This window comes from Lynx rufus, unplaced genomic scaffold (assembly GCF_022079265.1).
Source record: "Lynx rufus isolate CCGP_SWC_20201006 ecotype Redwood Valley unplaced genomic scaffold, mLynRuf1.p SCAF_1, whole genome shotgun sequence".
NCBI lineage: Eukaryota > Metazoa > Chordata > Mammalia > Carnivora > Felidae > Lynx > Lynx rufus.
Window position 1 is genome coordinate 10,207,052 of NW_025814823.1, and position 18,303 is coordinate 10,225,354.

General features: G+C 45.5%; 1 protein-coding gene across 1 annotated transcript in view; it reads left to right on the forward strand.

Annotated features, from left to right (window-relative positions):
* The first annotated feature begins 309 nt into the window (after positions 1–309).
* Positions 310–18,303, forward strand: part of LOC124508290 (uncharacterized) — a 43,758-nt gene continuing 25,764 nt past the window's right edge. The window contains exons 1-5 of the mRNA XM_047074684.1: positions 310–506; positions 2,019–2,124; positions 9,153–9,304; positions 13,961–14,063; positions 18,146–18,249. Of these exons, the coding sequence (XP_046930640.1) occupies positions 310–506; positions 2,019–2,124; positions 9,153–9,304; positions 13,961–14,063; positions 18,146–18,249 (662 nt within the window). The remainder of the gene's footprint in view (positions 507–2,018; positions 2,125–9,152; positions 9,305–13,960; positions 14,064–18,145; positions 18,250–18,303) is intronic.

Sequence of the window (18,303 nt, forward strand, 5' to 3'; positions counted from 1 at the left end):
TTGGCCTTCTTCACGCTTCCTCCTTCCTCCAGGTGACCCTTCTTGTCTCTCTCTAGAGAAGGAGGGGAAATGAATCTTGACGTTCTTACAGAAATCATTTTCATTCTTCAGATGATCCATGGTGTAACACCAGAGGGTGAGAGAGGAAGAAAAAAGTAGTCCTCACTGAAAGCAAAAGCGGGACTTTCAAAATCAGCAACTTGTCAGAAAATTGATCGTATTAAGAGGCTGTGTTTTGTTTTTCTGTGAATATTTTTAGGTCGTACTATGGGAACAACAAATGTCAAGCAAAAGATGAAAGGATAAGGGATGTTAGAAAAGATGTTGAGGCAAGAAGGCACCAAGCGTTCCTTGGTTTGCCCCAAAGGCGAGCAGAATGGGATCAAACCGTTTTTCGCATCTACAGAGGAGTCAAGGCATTTTCATTCTGTAAATGAAAGAATGAACTTGCTGCTGACAGGTGGGATGGATCGAATCATTCGAGTCTGGAATCCTTATCTGCCTGGGTGAGTTTGTTTTCTTTCTCCAACCAAGAGTGCCATTGATCCAGTAAAGTACCTGAGAGCAGGACAGGGGATCGCCAATTCCCCTTCAGGATAATTTAAGAACCCCTGCCTGACATTGATCTCGCACGCACACAGCCTGGGAAACTCCTGTTTGTGGCCACTAGAGACTCATTCTTGGGGATTAATAAGCAAATCATTGGGCCCGTTTTTCTAAGTTTATTTATTCTGAGCGAGGCAGAGAGAGAGAGAGAGAGGGGATCTGAAGCTTGCTCTGTGCTGAGAGCAGAGAGCCTAATGTGGAGCTCAAACTCACGAACCGCGAGATCATGACCTGAGCCAAGACCAAGAGTTGGATGCTTAACCACCTGAGCCACCCAGGCGCCCCAGCCACTCCCTGGCCCCATTTACCAACGGGGTAACACGGAAGCTCAGAGGAGTTTACCTTTTTGGAAATAACACTGGAATTGGGTTCAAATGCATTTTGGCTGATTCTAAAAGCCTATATCATTTCCACTGGTAAGTGTTGAAGATGGAAGGACAGTGGAAAATAGGGAGCAGTCTTCTCGTGCATTAATGGTGGGGATTTGGGGACAAGAACAGGTCCTCTAGGGAGCGCCAAGCTTCCTCCCCGAGCCTCTGTATCAGACGTCAGTGGAGGATCTGAAAGGTGACCCATGCCCCTCAGCAACAACAGGCAGTGGTGGAGGCAGCGCTAGGAACAGGTGGGCATGAGGGATCTGATTCTGTCCCTGTCACTTGGTAGCCAAGTGATCCTGCTCAAGGGGTTCTGCTGGTTTCCTCCTCGATAATGATGATCCCAAGAGTACCTACCCCTCCAGCAGTCATAAAGATTACTGATGGGGTCATCCACGTATAGCGCCCAGCACAAGGTCAGATGCCTAATCAGAGAGAAAGAAAAATGATTTTCTACCCACTTCTATTACCTTAGGCGCCCATTTGTCTGCTGACGTGGAACAATCCACTTAACTTCCAGGGACTTGGTTATAAAACGATAGTGTGCTCTCCCCTTCCATTTCAGCCCTGCCTCCCTTCTCCCCACCTCCCACCCTCTCACTACACACCCAGCCCTGCGACCCTGAGGGCACCTTGATCCCTCAGAGTTCCTTGAAATAAACTTATATCAAAAAGACATTCCCCCTAGAGCTGAATACTGTTAACTCTGGCCTGCATAAAGCAACAACTTGCCACAGGATCTATTCCAGCCCCACCCTGTGCCATTCCTCGTTATTCCTTTTATAGTGATGTTGTCAGCAGTTGGTGAAACAAAGCCCAGGGCTTCAGCTCGCACTGAGTTGTGTTGCTGTAACTGGGTATTATTTGCTTCAGTCCTTTTATCACACAAGATATACACTTGCGTGATTTCAGAAGGAGACGTAACCCTCCTCCAGGCTGAATAGAACTGCCAGATCCGGACCAAGTTTAGTCTTGCATTTTTATTTAGAAACAGCGCTTAGAACTGCTTGGTGTTCATCTGTTCTTTTTTCATTCTAGAAAACCAACAGGTACGCTGAAAAGCCACACAGCTCCAGTGATCGACATCCATGCATCTGCTGAGGATAACGAAATATCTTCCAGGTCCTCGGACAACACTATTAAGGTCTTTGCCCTTTTATGTTTTGATACATTGTCCAACAATTTCCGATAGAGAATGTGTTCTTTTCCTGTTTTCTTTCCCCTCTTCAGCTTTAGAGGCCTCTGCATTAGCAGATACTCAAATGGTAGTTACATTAGCAGGATTTGTTTTGGAAAAAAGAAGATACGTGGGCAATGGAAGGGTAGTCTCTTAGAAAATTTTCTATACCTGGTGTTTTGTTGGGATGAGTAAACCTTATGGCATTTCAGCCCCCATTTGCATGCTGCCCTGATTCCCCCGGGAGAATGTATGTTGGAGGATGGAGAGGAGGAGCAGGGGACAGAATGGGGACACGGGGGAGGCAGCAGTCCCTTGCTACTATTGGTCATCTTATTGTGCGATACACATAGGGCAGGTGGGCCTTTTCTGAAATGTTGTCTGTAAGGCTTAGGATTTAAACACTTAGAGTCCTTTAGAAGCAGTGATATTACCATTTTCATTTTGTTTGCCTTCACACCTCTTTTTGTACTTGTATACCTAGGGTCCTATCTACCTCTAAAATTCAGTTGCCCCTGTGATCTTTGTAATGCGTTGCTTTTCTACTGAAAGAAAGAAAGAAAGAAAGAAAGAAAGAAAGAAAGAAAGTTCACAGATTTGCTTTTTCCATCATTTCATATGCTTTTCCAAAGAATATGAAAAGTTTTCATGATTTCATCCTTTTTTTTTTTTTTTTTTTACTCTCATGGGGCCAGAGGGTGGGAGTTTAGAGCAGTCTGAGTCAAAGAACTCCTGGAGCCTCAGGCAAGTCAGTATGACTGGTCAGTATAGACACATAAACCAGTTCACTGACCACTCACATAATAAATGATTTACAGATGCTCTGGGCTGAATCATATCCCCTCAAAATCTACACGTTGAGGTCTTAACCACCAGTGCCTTACAATGTGACTATGTCTGGAGACGGGGCCTATAAAGAAGTAATTGAAGTGACGTGAGGCTATATTGGTGGGCCCTAATCCAATATGATGGGTGTCCTTGTAAGAAGAGGAAATCAGCACACTTAGAGGAAGAGCAACCATGGGAAGACACCACAGGAAGGTGGGCATCTGCAAGCCGAGGAGCAAGGCCTCAGAAGAAAGCAAGCCTGCCGACACCTCAATCTAGGAGTTTAATCCCTAAGCGCACACCATATATAAAAGTTAACTCAGAATAGGCCATAGACCTAATGTAAAAAGAGCTACAATTTCAAAACTCTTGGGAGAAAACATAGGAGTAAGTCCTCATGACCTTGGACTAGGGAATGATTTCTTAGATATGATATCAAAAACACAAGAGACAGAAAGGAGAAAATAAACGAGTTGGACGCCATCAAAATTAAAAACTTCAGAAGACACCATTAAGAAAATGATTAGACCGCCTACAGAATGGGAAAGAATTTTGCCGATCACGCATCTAACAAGGGACTTGCACGTAGGATACCAAAAAATCTGTATGCTCAATAATAAAAACACAAATGGCTTGATTTAAAAATGGGCAAAGGACTTGAACAGAAATTTCCTCAAAGAAATATTCAAATGGCCAATAAACACATGACAAGATGCTTCACATCATTAGTCATTAGGGAAATGCAAAACAAAACCACCGTGAGTTACCACTTCATACCCATTAAGATGGCTAAAATAAGAATATAGACAATAACAAGCGTTGGCAAGGATGCAGGGAAATCAGAGCCCTCCATACATTGTTAGTGGGAATTTAAAATGGTGCAGCCACTTTGGAAAACATTTTGGCAGTTCTTCAAACATTAGCCATAGAGTTATCTTATGACCCACCAAGCCTACTCCTAGATTTACACCCAGGACAATTGGAAACTTATATTCACACACTTACATATGAATATTCAGGGCGACATTATTCATAATAGCCAGAGAGTAGAAATAACCCAAATGTCCATGAACTAATAAGTGGATAAACAAGATGTGGCATATCATTACGATGAACTTTTCCTCAGAAACAAAAAGAAATGAAGTACTAATATGTGTTACAACATGGATGAAACTTGAAAAGTTTATGTTAAGTGAAAGCCGGTCACAGAAGGCCATGTATTGGATGATTCCATTTATGTGAAATGTCCAGAATTGGCAAATCCACAGGGACAGAAACTTGTTTAGTAGTTGCGGGGAGGAGGGCGGAGGGATAGGGAGTGGCCGCTAATGGGTATGGGGGTTCTTTTCGAAGTAATGAAAATTTTTTGAAATTAAACAATGCTGATGGTTGCACAACTCTGTGAATATGCTAAAAACCCCTGTATTATACACTTTAAAAATGTGAATTTTGTGTGATGTAAATTATATCTCAACAAAACCGTTATTTTTTTTAAAGGAGGGGGAGAGGAGAGAGAAAGAGGAGTCAAGGGGGACACCAAGGCTTTGGGCCCCACCCAACTGAGACAGGGCAGATAGTGGGTAGAAGGAGCCTGACCGGGAGCTCAGTAGTAGATGTGTTGGATAGAGTCATCCTGAGTTGAGGGGAGATGTCAGAACTGGAGATATAAATTTGGAATTCATTAGCATTTAGATGAAATTTTAAGCCATGGAGTGGATGAAATAGAAAAGAGAACAAGAGTGGGCAATGGGGAGAAAAGCCTCAAAGACTGAGCACAGGGACGCTGCCATGTTGATAGGATCCAATATGGCTCCTGTATAGTGAGCTTAGAGTCCACCTCATGGCACCAATGAGGACATTTTACATAAAATTAATTGTTGACTTCACAGGTCGTGGTGCAACCAGGACCCAAACTCAATTCAGTCCTCCAAGAAAATTTGGTTAAAATGGTAAAACCTATGGACTTCAGTTTTTGATTTATTTTGAAAATCAAATCCATCCAAAGGCATCCTCAAAGCCACAAAGTTGGAGACTTCATATTTTTAATGAGCTTTTTTTCCTCAAAACTTGGCACCATCAGATAATCATAATTCTGTATGTAAGAACACGTCTTCTATCCTATTTTCTTTTCCTAGTGCCTCTCCATTTTCTTCCAATCTAAAATCATGATTACAAGATTAGCATCTTGCCTGTGATGATTCAGGCATATTGAATCACTTCCCAAAATGTGTTTAAAATATATTGAAATCCTATCTTGGAAATATGGTGTGTAATTTATTTCAGAATACATTATTCCTATCAAATAAAAAGTAATCAACCAGGAACCAAACAGCTAAATTTCTAGCATGCCTGATCAGATGGTCTTCGTTCTTTGAATTGATTTTTCAGCCCAAATATTTCACTTCTCTAAATCATGGGGACACATGGAACGTTTCAGGAGTCTGCTGGTTTCTGGCATTACTCTAAAGGAGAGTAAAGTGACAGGTTCGGTTTTCTGTTTTCACTTGTTATTTTCTGTGAATTTAACATTGCACACCACAAAGACGGCTGTTTTGTGTTAACAGGAATCAGTACAGAAAAGTTATTTCTTGAAAGAAAGTTATTTCTTGGAAGGAAGATAGCATGGTGTATCAGCTGAGGTAAGGCTTGCCACTGTAACAAATAAACCCCATATTTTCTAGAGGTTGAGACAACAGAAGGTTATTCCTGTTTGTTTTCATAACCCAAGGCCAGTGCTCCTGGTGAGGGGCATTTTTCTCCCATTCAAGAACTAGGCTGTCTTCATGTGGGGTCCTAGACTCCCAGAGTCTTCTTCATCCTGGGGCGATGGGCATGAGAGCAGATAACGCATATCTGCCTCTTAAAACCCCAGCCATAAATGACCCATCACTTTCTTTCAGACTCTACTGCGAAGTTCATAACTCTGGGTGAAAGGGAAACCAGGAAATGCCTTATTTTGGTGGCCATTCCCCCAGAAACACCTTTCCAGTGTGGACAGAGAAGTGTGCATTTGGGGGTGGGGTACAGAATGCTTTGGAGAAATACAGACTTGAGTTTAAACTCTGAAACTACCAGAAACTCAGTGACCTTGGGTGAAGGATTCAATCTTGCTAAACTCTTGGACATTGGTCACTCTTAATTCTCTTGGTCATTGGTCACTCTCAATTCTCTTGGACATTGGTCACTCTTAATTCTCTTGGACTTTGGTCACTCTTAATTCTCTTGGTCATTGGTCACTCTCAATTCTCTTGGACATTGGTCACTCTCAATTCTCTTGGACATTGGTCACTCTCAATTCTCTTGGTCATTGGTCACTCTCAATTCTCTTGGACTTTGGTCAATCTTAATTCTCTTGGTCATTGGTCACTCTTAATTCTCTTGGTCATTGGTCACTCTTAATTCTCTTGGTCATTGGTCACTCTTAATTCTCTTGGTCATTGGTCACTCTTAATTCTCTTGGTCATTGGTCACTCTTAATTCTCTTGGACTTTGGTCACTCTTCTGCAAAATGACCCACCTCGTAGGTTAGTTGTGCTCATAAAAGATAAGGTATGAACTGTGCTCACCACAGAGTAGTTTTACCAGTTAAGACTCTTTTAGGCCAAAGAGACAAAAATCTAATTCAAACAGTTTAAGCTAAAAAGGGAGAATTTATTGGTTATTGAAACCCGATCATCAGACAGGTGGCCTCACAGGCAGCTGGGTTCAAACACGGCACTGTTATTTCTACACTTTCTGCCTGCGCTACGAATTTCTGCTCCTTGGTGTACACTGATATTGACTCCTACTGCAGAAAGGTTTTCTCCTTCCAAATGGCTGGGACCATTGATGCCCAGTCTAAACCACAACCCAATTCCAGATTCACTATCAGCTCTAGACAGAAAAATCTAAGGGAAGACACAGATTGACCAGGCTTGGGTCCGTCCCATGTCTACTGCTTATAATCAGAGAGGCAGTTCTCCTAACAGAAGACACGAGGGTGCTGGACAGACCATGGATAGGTCAGTGATACGAATTTGTTGTAGCTACTTTTACTTTGGGGATTTAATGCCAACTTGCTGAATCAATGACAACAGCAGTGTGAAGAATTCCTTCCTACCTTTCCCTTTCACAGACCTTGGAGGGGTCCCCCGATAGCATTCCAACTAAGATCCCTCTGCCAGACTCCAGAATTACCTTATTTTTGTCCTCATCAAAACCTTCTCTCTCTCAGTAACATTATTTCATGAAGTAAGAAGAAATTACTAGATAAATGGATTCCTATTGTGGTTTAAGTGACCGTGTGTTACCTTTCTATCCAGGAAAATGAGCGTTTTCAAACAATTTAGTTCTCCAGAAAGGAAGGGGGGACATCCCTTGAACAAGAAGGGCCTGAGATCATCTTTTCCATGGGATTATTTTACTTTGATCACTATTGTCACCCCGAGACTGACCTCCCAAAGTGTATTGCTTCCTGCCTTTCATGCCATGACCTAAAAATCACAGCTAAAAAAGCAGGCTAGAACTTTCAAAGTGAGTTTGCTACCTGCTGGGGAGAACTAAGGAAAACTAACAGTATAAATACAACAAATAAGAGTCTGGCTTCAGGGGTAAAGGCTTCAAATTTCCCGATAGCTGATTTGCTTCCTGGAGTTTCAAAGTGGGGGAAAGAAGCCCCATCCAAGTACATCCCACCCAGCTTAGTCCTCAGATTTTCCAGCGCAGCTCTGGCGGGAGACGAGCCTAAGATGGGCTCTTTTTTACTTTAGCGGCTCACTAGGTCTGCGTCAGGAGAGTCACTGAACCTCGCCGGAACCCGGTGGATTATACCTACCTCCCAAAGTTGGTTTCAGATCGAATTAGTTTGTGACAAAATACCTCAAGCTGGGTGGCTTGAAAAATGGAAAGGTTCGTCTCGCAGTTCTAGAGGCCGGAAGTCTAAAATCAAGGTATTAGCAGGTCTGGTCCCTTCCGAGACTGAAGGAGACTGCCTCCCTCCTCGCTGCTGGGGGTTCGCTGGCAACTTTTGGCGTTTTTGCCTCATAGAAGCGTCACCCTGATACTTGCCTTCATCTTACATGACACTCTCCCCTTCGGTGCATCTCTCTCCAAACTCCCCCTTCTTACAAGGACGGCAGTCAAATTGTCTGAGGCGTGACTTCATCTCTGCTCGTCGCGCCAGACTCCAGCCCTATTTCCAAATGAGGGCACATTCTGAAATACTGGGGGTTGTTCAACATACGAGTTCTGGGGGGACGCAACTCAGCCCCTAACAAAGAGTAGATGAAACGACGCATGGAAAGCATTTAACACAATGCCTGGCGCATGCCAGCCCACTAAGCAACAGCTGCCTTCGTGATGATTCTGTCTTCCCAGTTTTGCACTTGGCCCATCTGCTCCTCCCCAGGGAGTGAGCCCTCCCTTGCAGCTCTCATCAGATCACCTTAAAATAACACAAGAGTCGTGGCATGACTTTATGCAATAATCGTAATAAAGGATTAACAATAATATTAGCGTTCTAATCACATACCATTATACTGTGGCCTAGCCATGATCCTAAACGCTGTTTTTGTTAATATTTAAGAAGTCCTAAGACTTTAAAGTCCTATAAGATAGGCACTATTATTAGTCTCCCTATTTTACAGATGAAGAAACTGAGGGAAAGGGAGAGTGGTAATTTGCCCAAGGCCACCCCAGGCAGGGGGGTTCTGGACCTCCATGCCCTTAACCAATAACCACGCTGAGGTCTGTCCCCTGAGCGCTCCAAATATCTCCCCAGTGGCTGGTATGGAAGAACTGCGTTAAGAAATGGGAACGTATCTGGGAGACGGGGGTAGCTCTGTGCCCAAATCTGACCCACGATGTCGAGCTCCTGCTTTCAGCCGGTCCACGGGAAGAGAAGCCACTGGCCACCCCTATGGTGGCTTGGCCTCTGGCATCCCTGCTCCGTGGGCAGCTTCAGCATGGTAGAGGGGCTCAGGGACAAGGGCCCCGCTTTCTGCTTCCTTTACAAACAACGGGGGACAAGAAGCCCCTTTCACCCTTTTTCCTTTTGGTGAGTGGGGGCAGGGCAGCGTGTAAACTTCCATCAGTCCTGACCAGACCCCTGCCCCAGGTGACGGCTTCGGAAACACAGCAGAGCAGCCGGTTCACGACCTCCGGTGACTTTTTCCTCATTTCCTCCTCAGATCTGGGATCTGGAAACAGACAGTCGCTCGTTTACGGCCTCCTCCAAAGCCAGTGGTATCCAGGGGGAGGGCGCGGCCTGCCTCTATCTCCCCCACCCCAGAGCCCTGCGTGTGGCCACCGACACGATCGCACCCCTGCACCTGCGACTCAGGTATGAGGTTACCCTCTTGGCCCCAAGCCGTCAGCTGTCTAGAGGGCACGGCGAGCCCAGTGCAGCTGCCTGCAACCTTTTATATCACGATCCACAGTTAAGGCCTCTGGGTGACCTCCTCAGCTCTATGCCCAACGTCCCTATCTTGCACTATGTGTTTGGTGAGCTCCCATTAACAGCTCCCATTAATCACTCCAGCACCACCTCCCTATGTTATCCACAAGTCTGGAATTTACCTCTCGAGCCCTTATCGACCCACCGGCTCTACGTCTATAGGAAATTGTCCAGGAAGCCCTGGAGGCCCACATCTGAGACCCCATCCCTACAGCAGGGTAGCCATTCAGTCCCAGGTGATGGGACGGGTCCTTGTGGAGGGTCCCCTAGCAGGCTTCTCCTGCCCAGGGCCCTTAAATGCCTTGAAGACTTGTCTCCCTGATTCCTCTACAAATGAGGCCGCCTCAGTTGCCTCGGCACCCCTTTGCCAGGCCACCTGTCATTTCCTCCTCGGCCAGGAAAGTGGGTGCCGGCTGCCCTTTCCACGGTCAGGGAGGTCACTCACACAATCCTCCCCTTAGCGCCGAATGTCCCCTCCAGGGCCCGCCCCTGGCCTGCCTAGGCTGAGACTGCCTGGTCTTCCTGAAGAGTTTAAGTCCCGCCTCCCGGAGACCCACGAGTCACCTAGCACAAGGCTGCAGTTTTACAGATGAGCGACGGAGGCCGGGAGAAGGGAATGAATTGGGAGTCTGGAGCAGACCTGGGGCTAGACCGCCTCTCCAGATGCCTGGCACCCGGCCTCCTCCCTGTGTGGTGCTCCTCCCACTGCAAGGGCAAAAGTCTGTCTGAGATTTCGAAGGGGAAGGAGAGCTCTGTGCTTATTACTATTTTTTAAGTAGACAATGGGAAGCACATCGTCTAGTCTTCCTTCTCCAGAGCCCACAGGGAGGCTTCTCTCAGATGCTCCTAAGAGGCACGTGTCGGGGGTAGAGAGCTTCCCTGGGCCCAGTTGTCTCGAGGTAGATCAGACCTCTTCCCCGGGCTCAGCAGGGCTGGCCAGGCACACTGCCGGTGCTTTGAGAAGTGACGGGCCCTCGGAACGTCATTAGAGCCTTCTCGTGGTTCCAACCTGGCCCCTGGCTATTCCCCCCCACCCCGCCACCCAGGAATACATCCCTCATTCTCTGCCTGCAGTTTCCCCCTCGGTGTTCAGCAAGATTCCGAATCCCAAATCTGCAGTCTTTGAAAACCAAGGAAAGGAGGCAGGGAAGGTTTAGGCTGGCTACCGCGGTTTGCAGGTGTCACATCCCATCTATATGAAAATGGCAAACGGATTTCCTGAGCCAAAAGTGATGGCATACGGTCTCGAAAAGTGTTCTGTTTTTTTTTGATTTGTGAACATATGTCTAGGAAGAACCTTTATTGTGTTCGGTGACTAAACCACAGATCAAGAATTAACTCTACAGAAAAGCGATCAGATTTCACAGCACCAGAACTCTACTGAGAAGTCCAGCGTGTATGGCCGCTGCCCGTGTCTGTACCCACCGTCCCTAATTTGCCCCCCTGAGGCCACGGGCAAGTCGCCCGTGGATCCAGAGCGCCTGGCAGAACTCCCACCCGGTCATCGTCACGGCCAGGCCTGGGAGAGCAGGCGCTCTGCTCAAGATGGCAGAGGAACTGGCTGAAAAGCGGGACTTCCGTCAATCGGGCGGCTGTTTGTTCTACATGGTATCAGTGTGTAGAAAAACAGCCTGTTGGATTTTGTTTTTAAGCGAAGACTGAAATTCCACCTCGTGGCAAAAACAGACTCCGTCTCTAGCGCCAACGCTTAGGTGCCAGATAATGTCTGCCGGTCCCTGCTCTGTCGCTTGGGAGCTTTGTGATCTTGGTCAAGGGACCTGGTCCTTCTCAGCCTTCTGGTGGTTCCACCTGCGAAGCGGGGAGACTCAGCGCCTTCCACCCCGCGTTGGGGAAGGGATGTAGGTAAAGCCAGTAGGCTCTGGCTACGGGCCCGGCGCTGTCTCTCTGGGACTGTGCCCCACACACCCTTCCCTCCTCCTCCCCCACAGGCAAGACTCTGCCATCACAGGAGTCCAGAGACCATTCATGGGCAAGTGCAAATCGTCCTTCTGTCAAATGTTATTTTTCCTTGGAAAGGATTCCACACACTGGGAATAGTCTGGCACTAAGTTGGAGGTTTCAGACCCACTGAACCTCTTCTAGTGGCCCCAGCCTTGGAACCCGGGCATTGGAGGGACAATCAAGAGAGAAGGCAGATGGCACAAAAACAGACACATAGACCAATGGAATAGAATAGAAACCCCAGAACTAGACCCACAAACGTATGGCCAACTCATCTTTGACAAAGCAGGAAAGAACATCCAATGGAAAAAAGACAGTCTCTTTAACAAATGGTGCTGGGAGAACTGGACAGCAACATGCAGAAGGTTGAAACTAGACCACTTTCTCACACCATTCACAAAAATAAACTCAAAATGGATAAAGGACCTGAATGTGAGACAGGAAACCATCAAAACCCTAGAGGAGAAAGCAGGAAAAGACCTCTCTGACCTCAGCCGTAGCAATCTCTTACTCGACACATCCCCAAAGGCAAGGGAATTAAAAGCAAAAGTGAATTACTGGGACCTTATGAAGATAAAAAGCTTCTGCACAGCAAAGGAAACAACCAACAAAGCTAAAAGGCAACCAACGGAATGGGAAAAGATATTTGCAAATGACATATCGGACAAAGGGCTAGTATCCAAAATCTATAAAGAGCTCACCAAACTCCACACCCGAAAAACAAATAACCCAGTGAAGAAATGGGCAGAAAACATGAATAGACACTTCTCTAAAGAAGACATCCAGATGGCCAACAGGCACATGAAAAGATGTTCAACGTCGCTCCTTATCAGGGAAATACAAATCAAAACCACACTCAGATATCACCTCACGCCAGTCAGAGTGGCCAAAATGAACAAATCAGGAGACTATAGATGCTGGAGAGGATGTGGAGAAACGGGAACCCTCTTGCACTGTTGGTGGGAATGCAAATTGGTGCAGCCGCTCTGGAAAGCAGTGTGGAGGTTCCTCAGAAAATTAAAAATAGACCTACCCTATGACCCAGCAATAGCACTGCTAGGAATTTATCCAAGGGATACAGGAGTACTGATGCATAGGGGCACTTGTACCCCAATGTTTATAGCAGCACTCTCAACAATAGCCAAATTATGGAAAGAGCCTAAATGTCCATCAACTGATGAATGGATAAAGAAATTGTGGTTTATATACACAATGGAATACTACGTGGCAAGGAGAAAAAATGAAATATGGCCTTTTGTAGCAACGTGGATGGAACTGGAGAGTGTGATGCTAAGTGAAATAAGCCATACAGAGAAAGACAGATACCATATGGTTTCACTCTTATGTGGATCCTGAGAAACTTAACAGGAACCCATGGGGGAGGGGAAGGAAAAAAAAAAAGAGGTTAGAGAGGGAGAGAGCCAAAGCATAAGAGACTGTTAAAAACTGAGAACAAACTGAGGGTTGATGGGGGGTGGGAGGGAGGGGAGGGTGGGTGATGGGTATTGAGGAGGGCACCTTTGGGGATGAGCACTGGGTGTTGTATGGAAACCAATTTGACAATAAATTTCATATATTAAAAAAAAAAAAGAGAGAGATGGCAGAGCAGCAGTACTGGGAACCAACATTCATTTATTGAGTGTTCACTACATGCCAGGCTTCTCCAGACATTTTACATCCTTTTCCTCACTCCTCACAAAATTTCTTTTTTTTTTTTAAAGTTTATTTATTTACTTTGAGAGAGAGAGAGAGAGAGAGAGAGAGAGAGTACCAAGCAGGCTCCACACTGCCAGCACAGAGCCTGATGCAGGGCTCAAACTCATGAACCGTAAGATCATGACCTGAGCCAAAATTAAGAGTCAGATGCTTAACCAACTGAGCCACCCAGGAACCCCCACTCCTCACTAAATTTCTACAAAGGATTCCAGATTCCACTTTACAGATGAGGACATTAGTGCTAAACAGTTGGACTGCTTAACCCCTACAAGTGTCTGTTCTATGTGCTGTTGTCCCAGAGGTAGCTCACGGGGCAAGGCTGGAGGACACAGGTAAGCCCTTGGCCCCTGGTTGCCCATGGGAAGCACACCGCAGGGCCTTGTCCCTGCTCGAATGAAAGGTGCTGCTATTCAGGCTTGAAGATTCAGAACGGGATAATACAGCTTGTATTTATTTGCGGGGGGTGGGGGGGGGGCGGGGAAGATGTAAATTAATAGCAAAGAAGGTCCACTCCATAGTTAAATGAAATCACATTCCTCCTGCCCCAAGGAGACATGTGGTGTCAGTTTTCATGATTAGTGCCTGCTGCCCATTGAATACCAATTATGCCATGTGAGGGTCTTTGGGAAGGACATTATATGAATCTTCTCATCTAATTCTCAAAACAGCCCTTTAAAGTAGATGCCATTATCCCCATTTAAGAGATAAGAAAGAGTTTTGAGCAGTTAAACAACGTGTCCAAGGTCACAGACCCATTCCTATCCTCTTAACCTTTCTCTGTAAGGCAATAGATGCCTCATCCTGGGTATCTGTGTCCTACACTTGGTTCAGGTTCTCATCCTCTCTCTGTTTTTCATGAGTAAGGTCTCCCCCAGAGCCTTCCCTGGTGATTTCCCACCAAGAGCCCGCGGTTTGCTACCGCTACAACCGGGCCTTCAGGCAAGTGGTCAGCTGCACGGAAGCATCTGTAAGTATCAACTTTTGTTCTCTTTAGCAATGATGTGTTTGTGAGTGTGAGTCTAGCCCCATGGTCCTCACCTTGGAGCTGAGCGGAGTGTTCCAGGGACCGTCCGTCCCTGGAAGTTAAGAATTCTACTAGAATTCTTCAACTCTGCTACTTATCAAGTATTATTTGGACACTCTTCTTTGAAAGCTGACTGGAAGAGCTCACAGTTGCCCCAGTGGCTTGTAGTATGAGCTCTTTGGAAGGTCCATCTGCTACTAAAGGATGGCATTATTTCATGGTGGTTCTCTTGTATGGTGTAGGATGATTAATAGAACTCTACTGTAGTGTAATCTGGGGATGAAGGTATGGAGCATTCCACGTCTACTCCCTCTTTCACTGGGGCTCTCGAGGATCATGCTGGCCCGGTCCTGGATGCATGACACAGTTCTGGCCCACAGAACGGACACAACCAATGCTCCTTGCATAAAGAGTGGGAGTAGAGAAGTGCACACATCCCATAATTCATGTACTCCTGCCCTTGAGGTAATGGGAGGACACACCCCAAGTACACTCAACTTTAAATGTTCTGAAATCACCTAAATATCAGTTCAATCACTTTCCGAACCACTGGCCTAGGCTCTGGCATTACACGCCCGTGTCCCAGGCCATCTGGCAGCATCCTCTTTTCTTCTTCCTGCAATTGCCTGGCACACCCTGTCTTTAGGATTTATAGCCTCGGGAGCACCACAGTCTGGTAGTGTCATCTTCATGTTCACACTCATTTCGGCTTCTCTCCCAGTGAGACTCGGTTGTCTTTGCATGTGTTCTTGCCAGTTCTTGCTCTAGAAATTAGTCATCACCATGGGTTTATTAAGTATTAAATGAAACAGATTACTTGGTCTGTTGATCAAAAATTTGTTATGATGACTCAGTCTCAACTCATCTCAAAGAAGGTGGGTTCTTGTCTAATTTGGGTTCATACTTATACAGAAGCATTTGTCCTCCAGATCTTTCAGAATCACCTGCGACTCCAAGGACGCCAACCTTCTGGTCTCAGCATCCTGCACATGCCTGTTCCTGGCTCTGTCCAACTTTTTCCCATCTCCACCCTGGAATTTCCTGCTTCTCCCTCTTTTCCTACACACACCTTAGCAACCCTTCAAGGTCCAACTCAAGTCCTGTCTCCTCCACAAAACGTGTCTTCACTGCTCTGGACTCACACAAGCATCTCCCTCTTCCTGTAGATTCAGTCCTCACCCATGTGGTGTAGATTCAGTCCTCACCCATCCTGCTCTGTTTCCCAGGCATGAGCCCCGCCTTTCTAACAATTCAGCAGGCAGTTAGGGCAACTAGCACCTCATCTATGTTTCCCCCTTCTTTCCTCTTAATCTGTCAAAACCCTTCTTATTCTTCAACGCACAACTCGGATATCAACTCCTCTGAGAAAAGTTTCTAGATCCCTCCCACATCCAGGCAGAATGAAGGGCTCCATTAGCATTTGGGCTCCTAATTCTGTGCTAACAGTCAGCCTCCTTCAATAGCATTACTTTTGATATGCATATCTTCCCTGCCTGTGGGTGGTAAGGAGATGTTGAATTGAGATATAAATACTCTGTCAACTCTTACTGTATTAAGCACATGCTGGTAATAAACTCTCAGACACTTACTGAATTGAATTATTGATCTGAGTATTTGCTCATCCTGCAGATCTGTGTGAAATCTATGCCCACTGTCATGATCCATAGCATCTAAGCCACATTGCAGTCTTTATTTGTGAAGGAGAGAACATAGCCCAAGATTTTCACGATCCTGAAGTTATGAATACCTCTATGCCACACATTACTCATTGAGTTGCATAGCAAAGTGCTAGGGGCCACCAACTTTCAATGCCTCTGAAAATGCTTGAAAATGGCACAGTGTAAACTAATAAATATTCAATTAAATGTTTGCAATGTGTTACATAGGAACTGCAACTTACACATATACAGGTATACGTGATATGGACATTTATTTGTTACGAATAATGAATTTTTTTATCAACAGAGCTTAAAACTGTAGATATTTTACAAAGATTTTAACATTTAATAGCAAAATTATATTTAATTTGGGATGTGGTTGCAGTTTAATATGTTTAATTGAATGGGAACTCCAAAAGCAAGAATCACTTGGGGCAAAGAGGTTCTTAGGTCCAGCTAAGGCTTGAAATTCCCTCTACAAAATGCACCTAAAAAGTTAAGTAGCACCTTTAGACTTTTTTGGATTCTTTTTTATATATATATATTTTAAGTTTTTATTTATTTATTTTAAGAGTGAGAGAGAGAGCAGGAGGTCCAGAGAGAGAAGGAGAGGGAGAATCCCAAGCCGGCTCCGCACTGTCAGCACAGAGCCCGACACAGGCCTCTATCCCATGAACCGTGAGATCATGACTTGAGCCGAGATCAAGAGTTGGATGCTTTACCAACTGAGCCTCCCAGGCATCCCTAGACTTTTCTTGATTCTATAAATAGAACCCTAAGTCGTTTTTAAAGATATTGTAATTGCTCACTTCAATCTTTTCACTCCCGTAACCGTAACTGGCAGTAGCAGGTGGTGGTGTTGGGGGAATTTCTTTTTAAGGAAGCGAATGTGTGACTGTTTAACCACTTAACCAGAAGGCAGGTCCACAGGGAGGTTGCCTCCGCTCTGTGTCAATCCCGGGCTATCTGCCCCACTCAGCGCCCTCTGCTCATTCTTCCATGCCAACAGGTACCACATTCCTTTCTGGACCTTGACCATATTACAAGTCACGCATGTTGTGAAACTTCGGGATGTTTGCAAAGGCTGGAATAATTAAAGTAATACCCAGTAATGCTAAGGGTCTATTGCAATATTAAGGGGAACAAATGGATGCTCCGGAGCTATAGACACACCCCGCCCTCCTTCCCACCCCCACGAGCCCTGGCGTTGTAAAAGGACAGAGGGGCAGGAAGCAAAGTGTACGTTACTAAAAACCTGCTCTTAGGCATTTAAATCAACACCAGTGAGAGGATGCCTTCTGGTTTCTGGGTTGGAGACCTGGAAATTTCTCTATGTCGATGGAATAGCCTCTTTTACAAAGTGGAAGATTAATAGGAACATTCAGTGGTTCTGAGACAGAGTGTTGTCCTCAAGCATTTCTCCTCCCACGCCACCATGCCTTTGGGTACAGGCTCCAGAAAGCCTGCCCCAGAGGAAGCCCTCCTTGGGGTAGGCACTTACCTCAACCGGTCATGAAAGCTGACATTCATCTCCCTTGACAGATGATTCTCATTCAAACGTTGCTCAAGGAATGGGGCAGAAAGAAAGCCACTCCAAGACTCAAACTAGTTAGACTGAGTGAAACCTGAAAGCTGAGGGTTTAGAAGATATATCCTTCCCCCCAAACAGGCTGTCTTCCTCACTCAGCTTCGCCTTGGTGCTGAATAAATTTTGCTGCTCAAAATTCAATCCACACCTATTTCTCTGAGCCTAGGTAGTCAGGAGATTTTTACCCAAAGACTTCTAAATTTTCTAATCTTCTCGCTGAGTGTTATGGGATGAATTTTGTTTCCCGGATATTCCTATGTTGAAGGCCCAATCCCAGCAGCTCAGAATGTGACTGCATGCAGAGATAGAGCCTTTAAAGAGGGGATTAAGTTAAAATGAGGATATTAGGGTGGGTCCTGAGCCAATCTGACTGGTGTCCGTATAACAAGAGAAAATTTGGACACATAAGGAAACCCTGGGTGTGCATACACAGGGGAAAGACCATGTGAGGACACAATGAGAAGGTGGCCATTTGCAAGCCGGGAAGAGACGCCTCAAAAGAAACCAAACCTGCAAACAATTTGATCTTGGACTTCCAGCCCCAAGAGCTGTGAGAAACTAAATGTGTATTATTTAATCCCCCTGTTCTGTGGTATTTTATAATACAGCCCAGCAAATGAATACACCAAGGTAAGCCAACTTGTATTGGAAGTAAAGATACCTTCAGGGTAAGTTTTCATCTTACATATCTGTGGCACTAGACTTCTGAATGCAAATTCCCTTTAATTTGATAGCCAGTATCTCAAGGTCACTTTTTTTTTTTCAACTTCCGGATACAGGTGGTGAAAGTATGGGACTTTGAAACAGGAAGGTTGTTTCTGGATTTACTGGGCTCATGGCAATGCTGGAATCACATTCTGACCTTTGACTCCAGTGGAAGAAGGTATGTGTCTTCTCCAGTAGCTTCAGCCATTAGGCGGTGAGCTCCCTGACATGA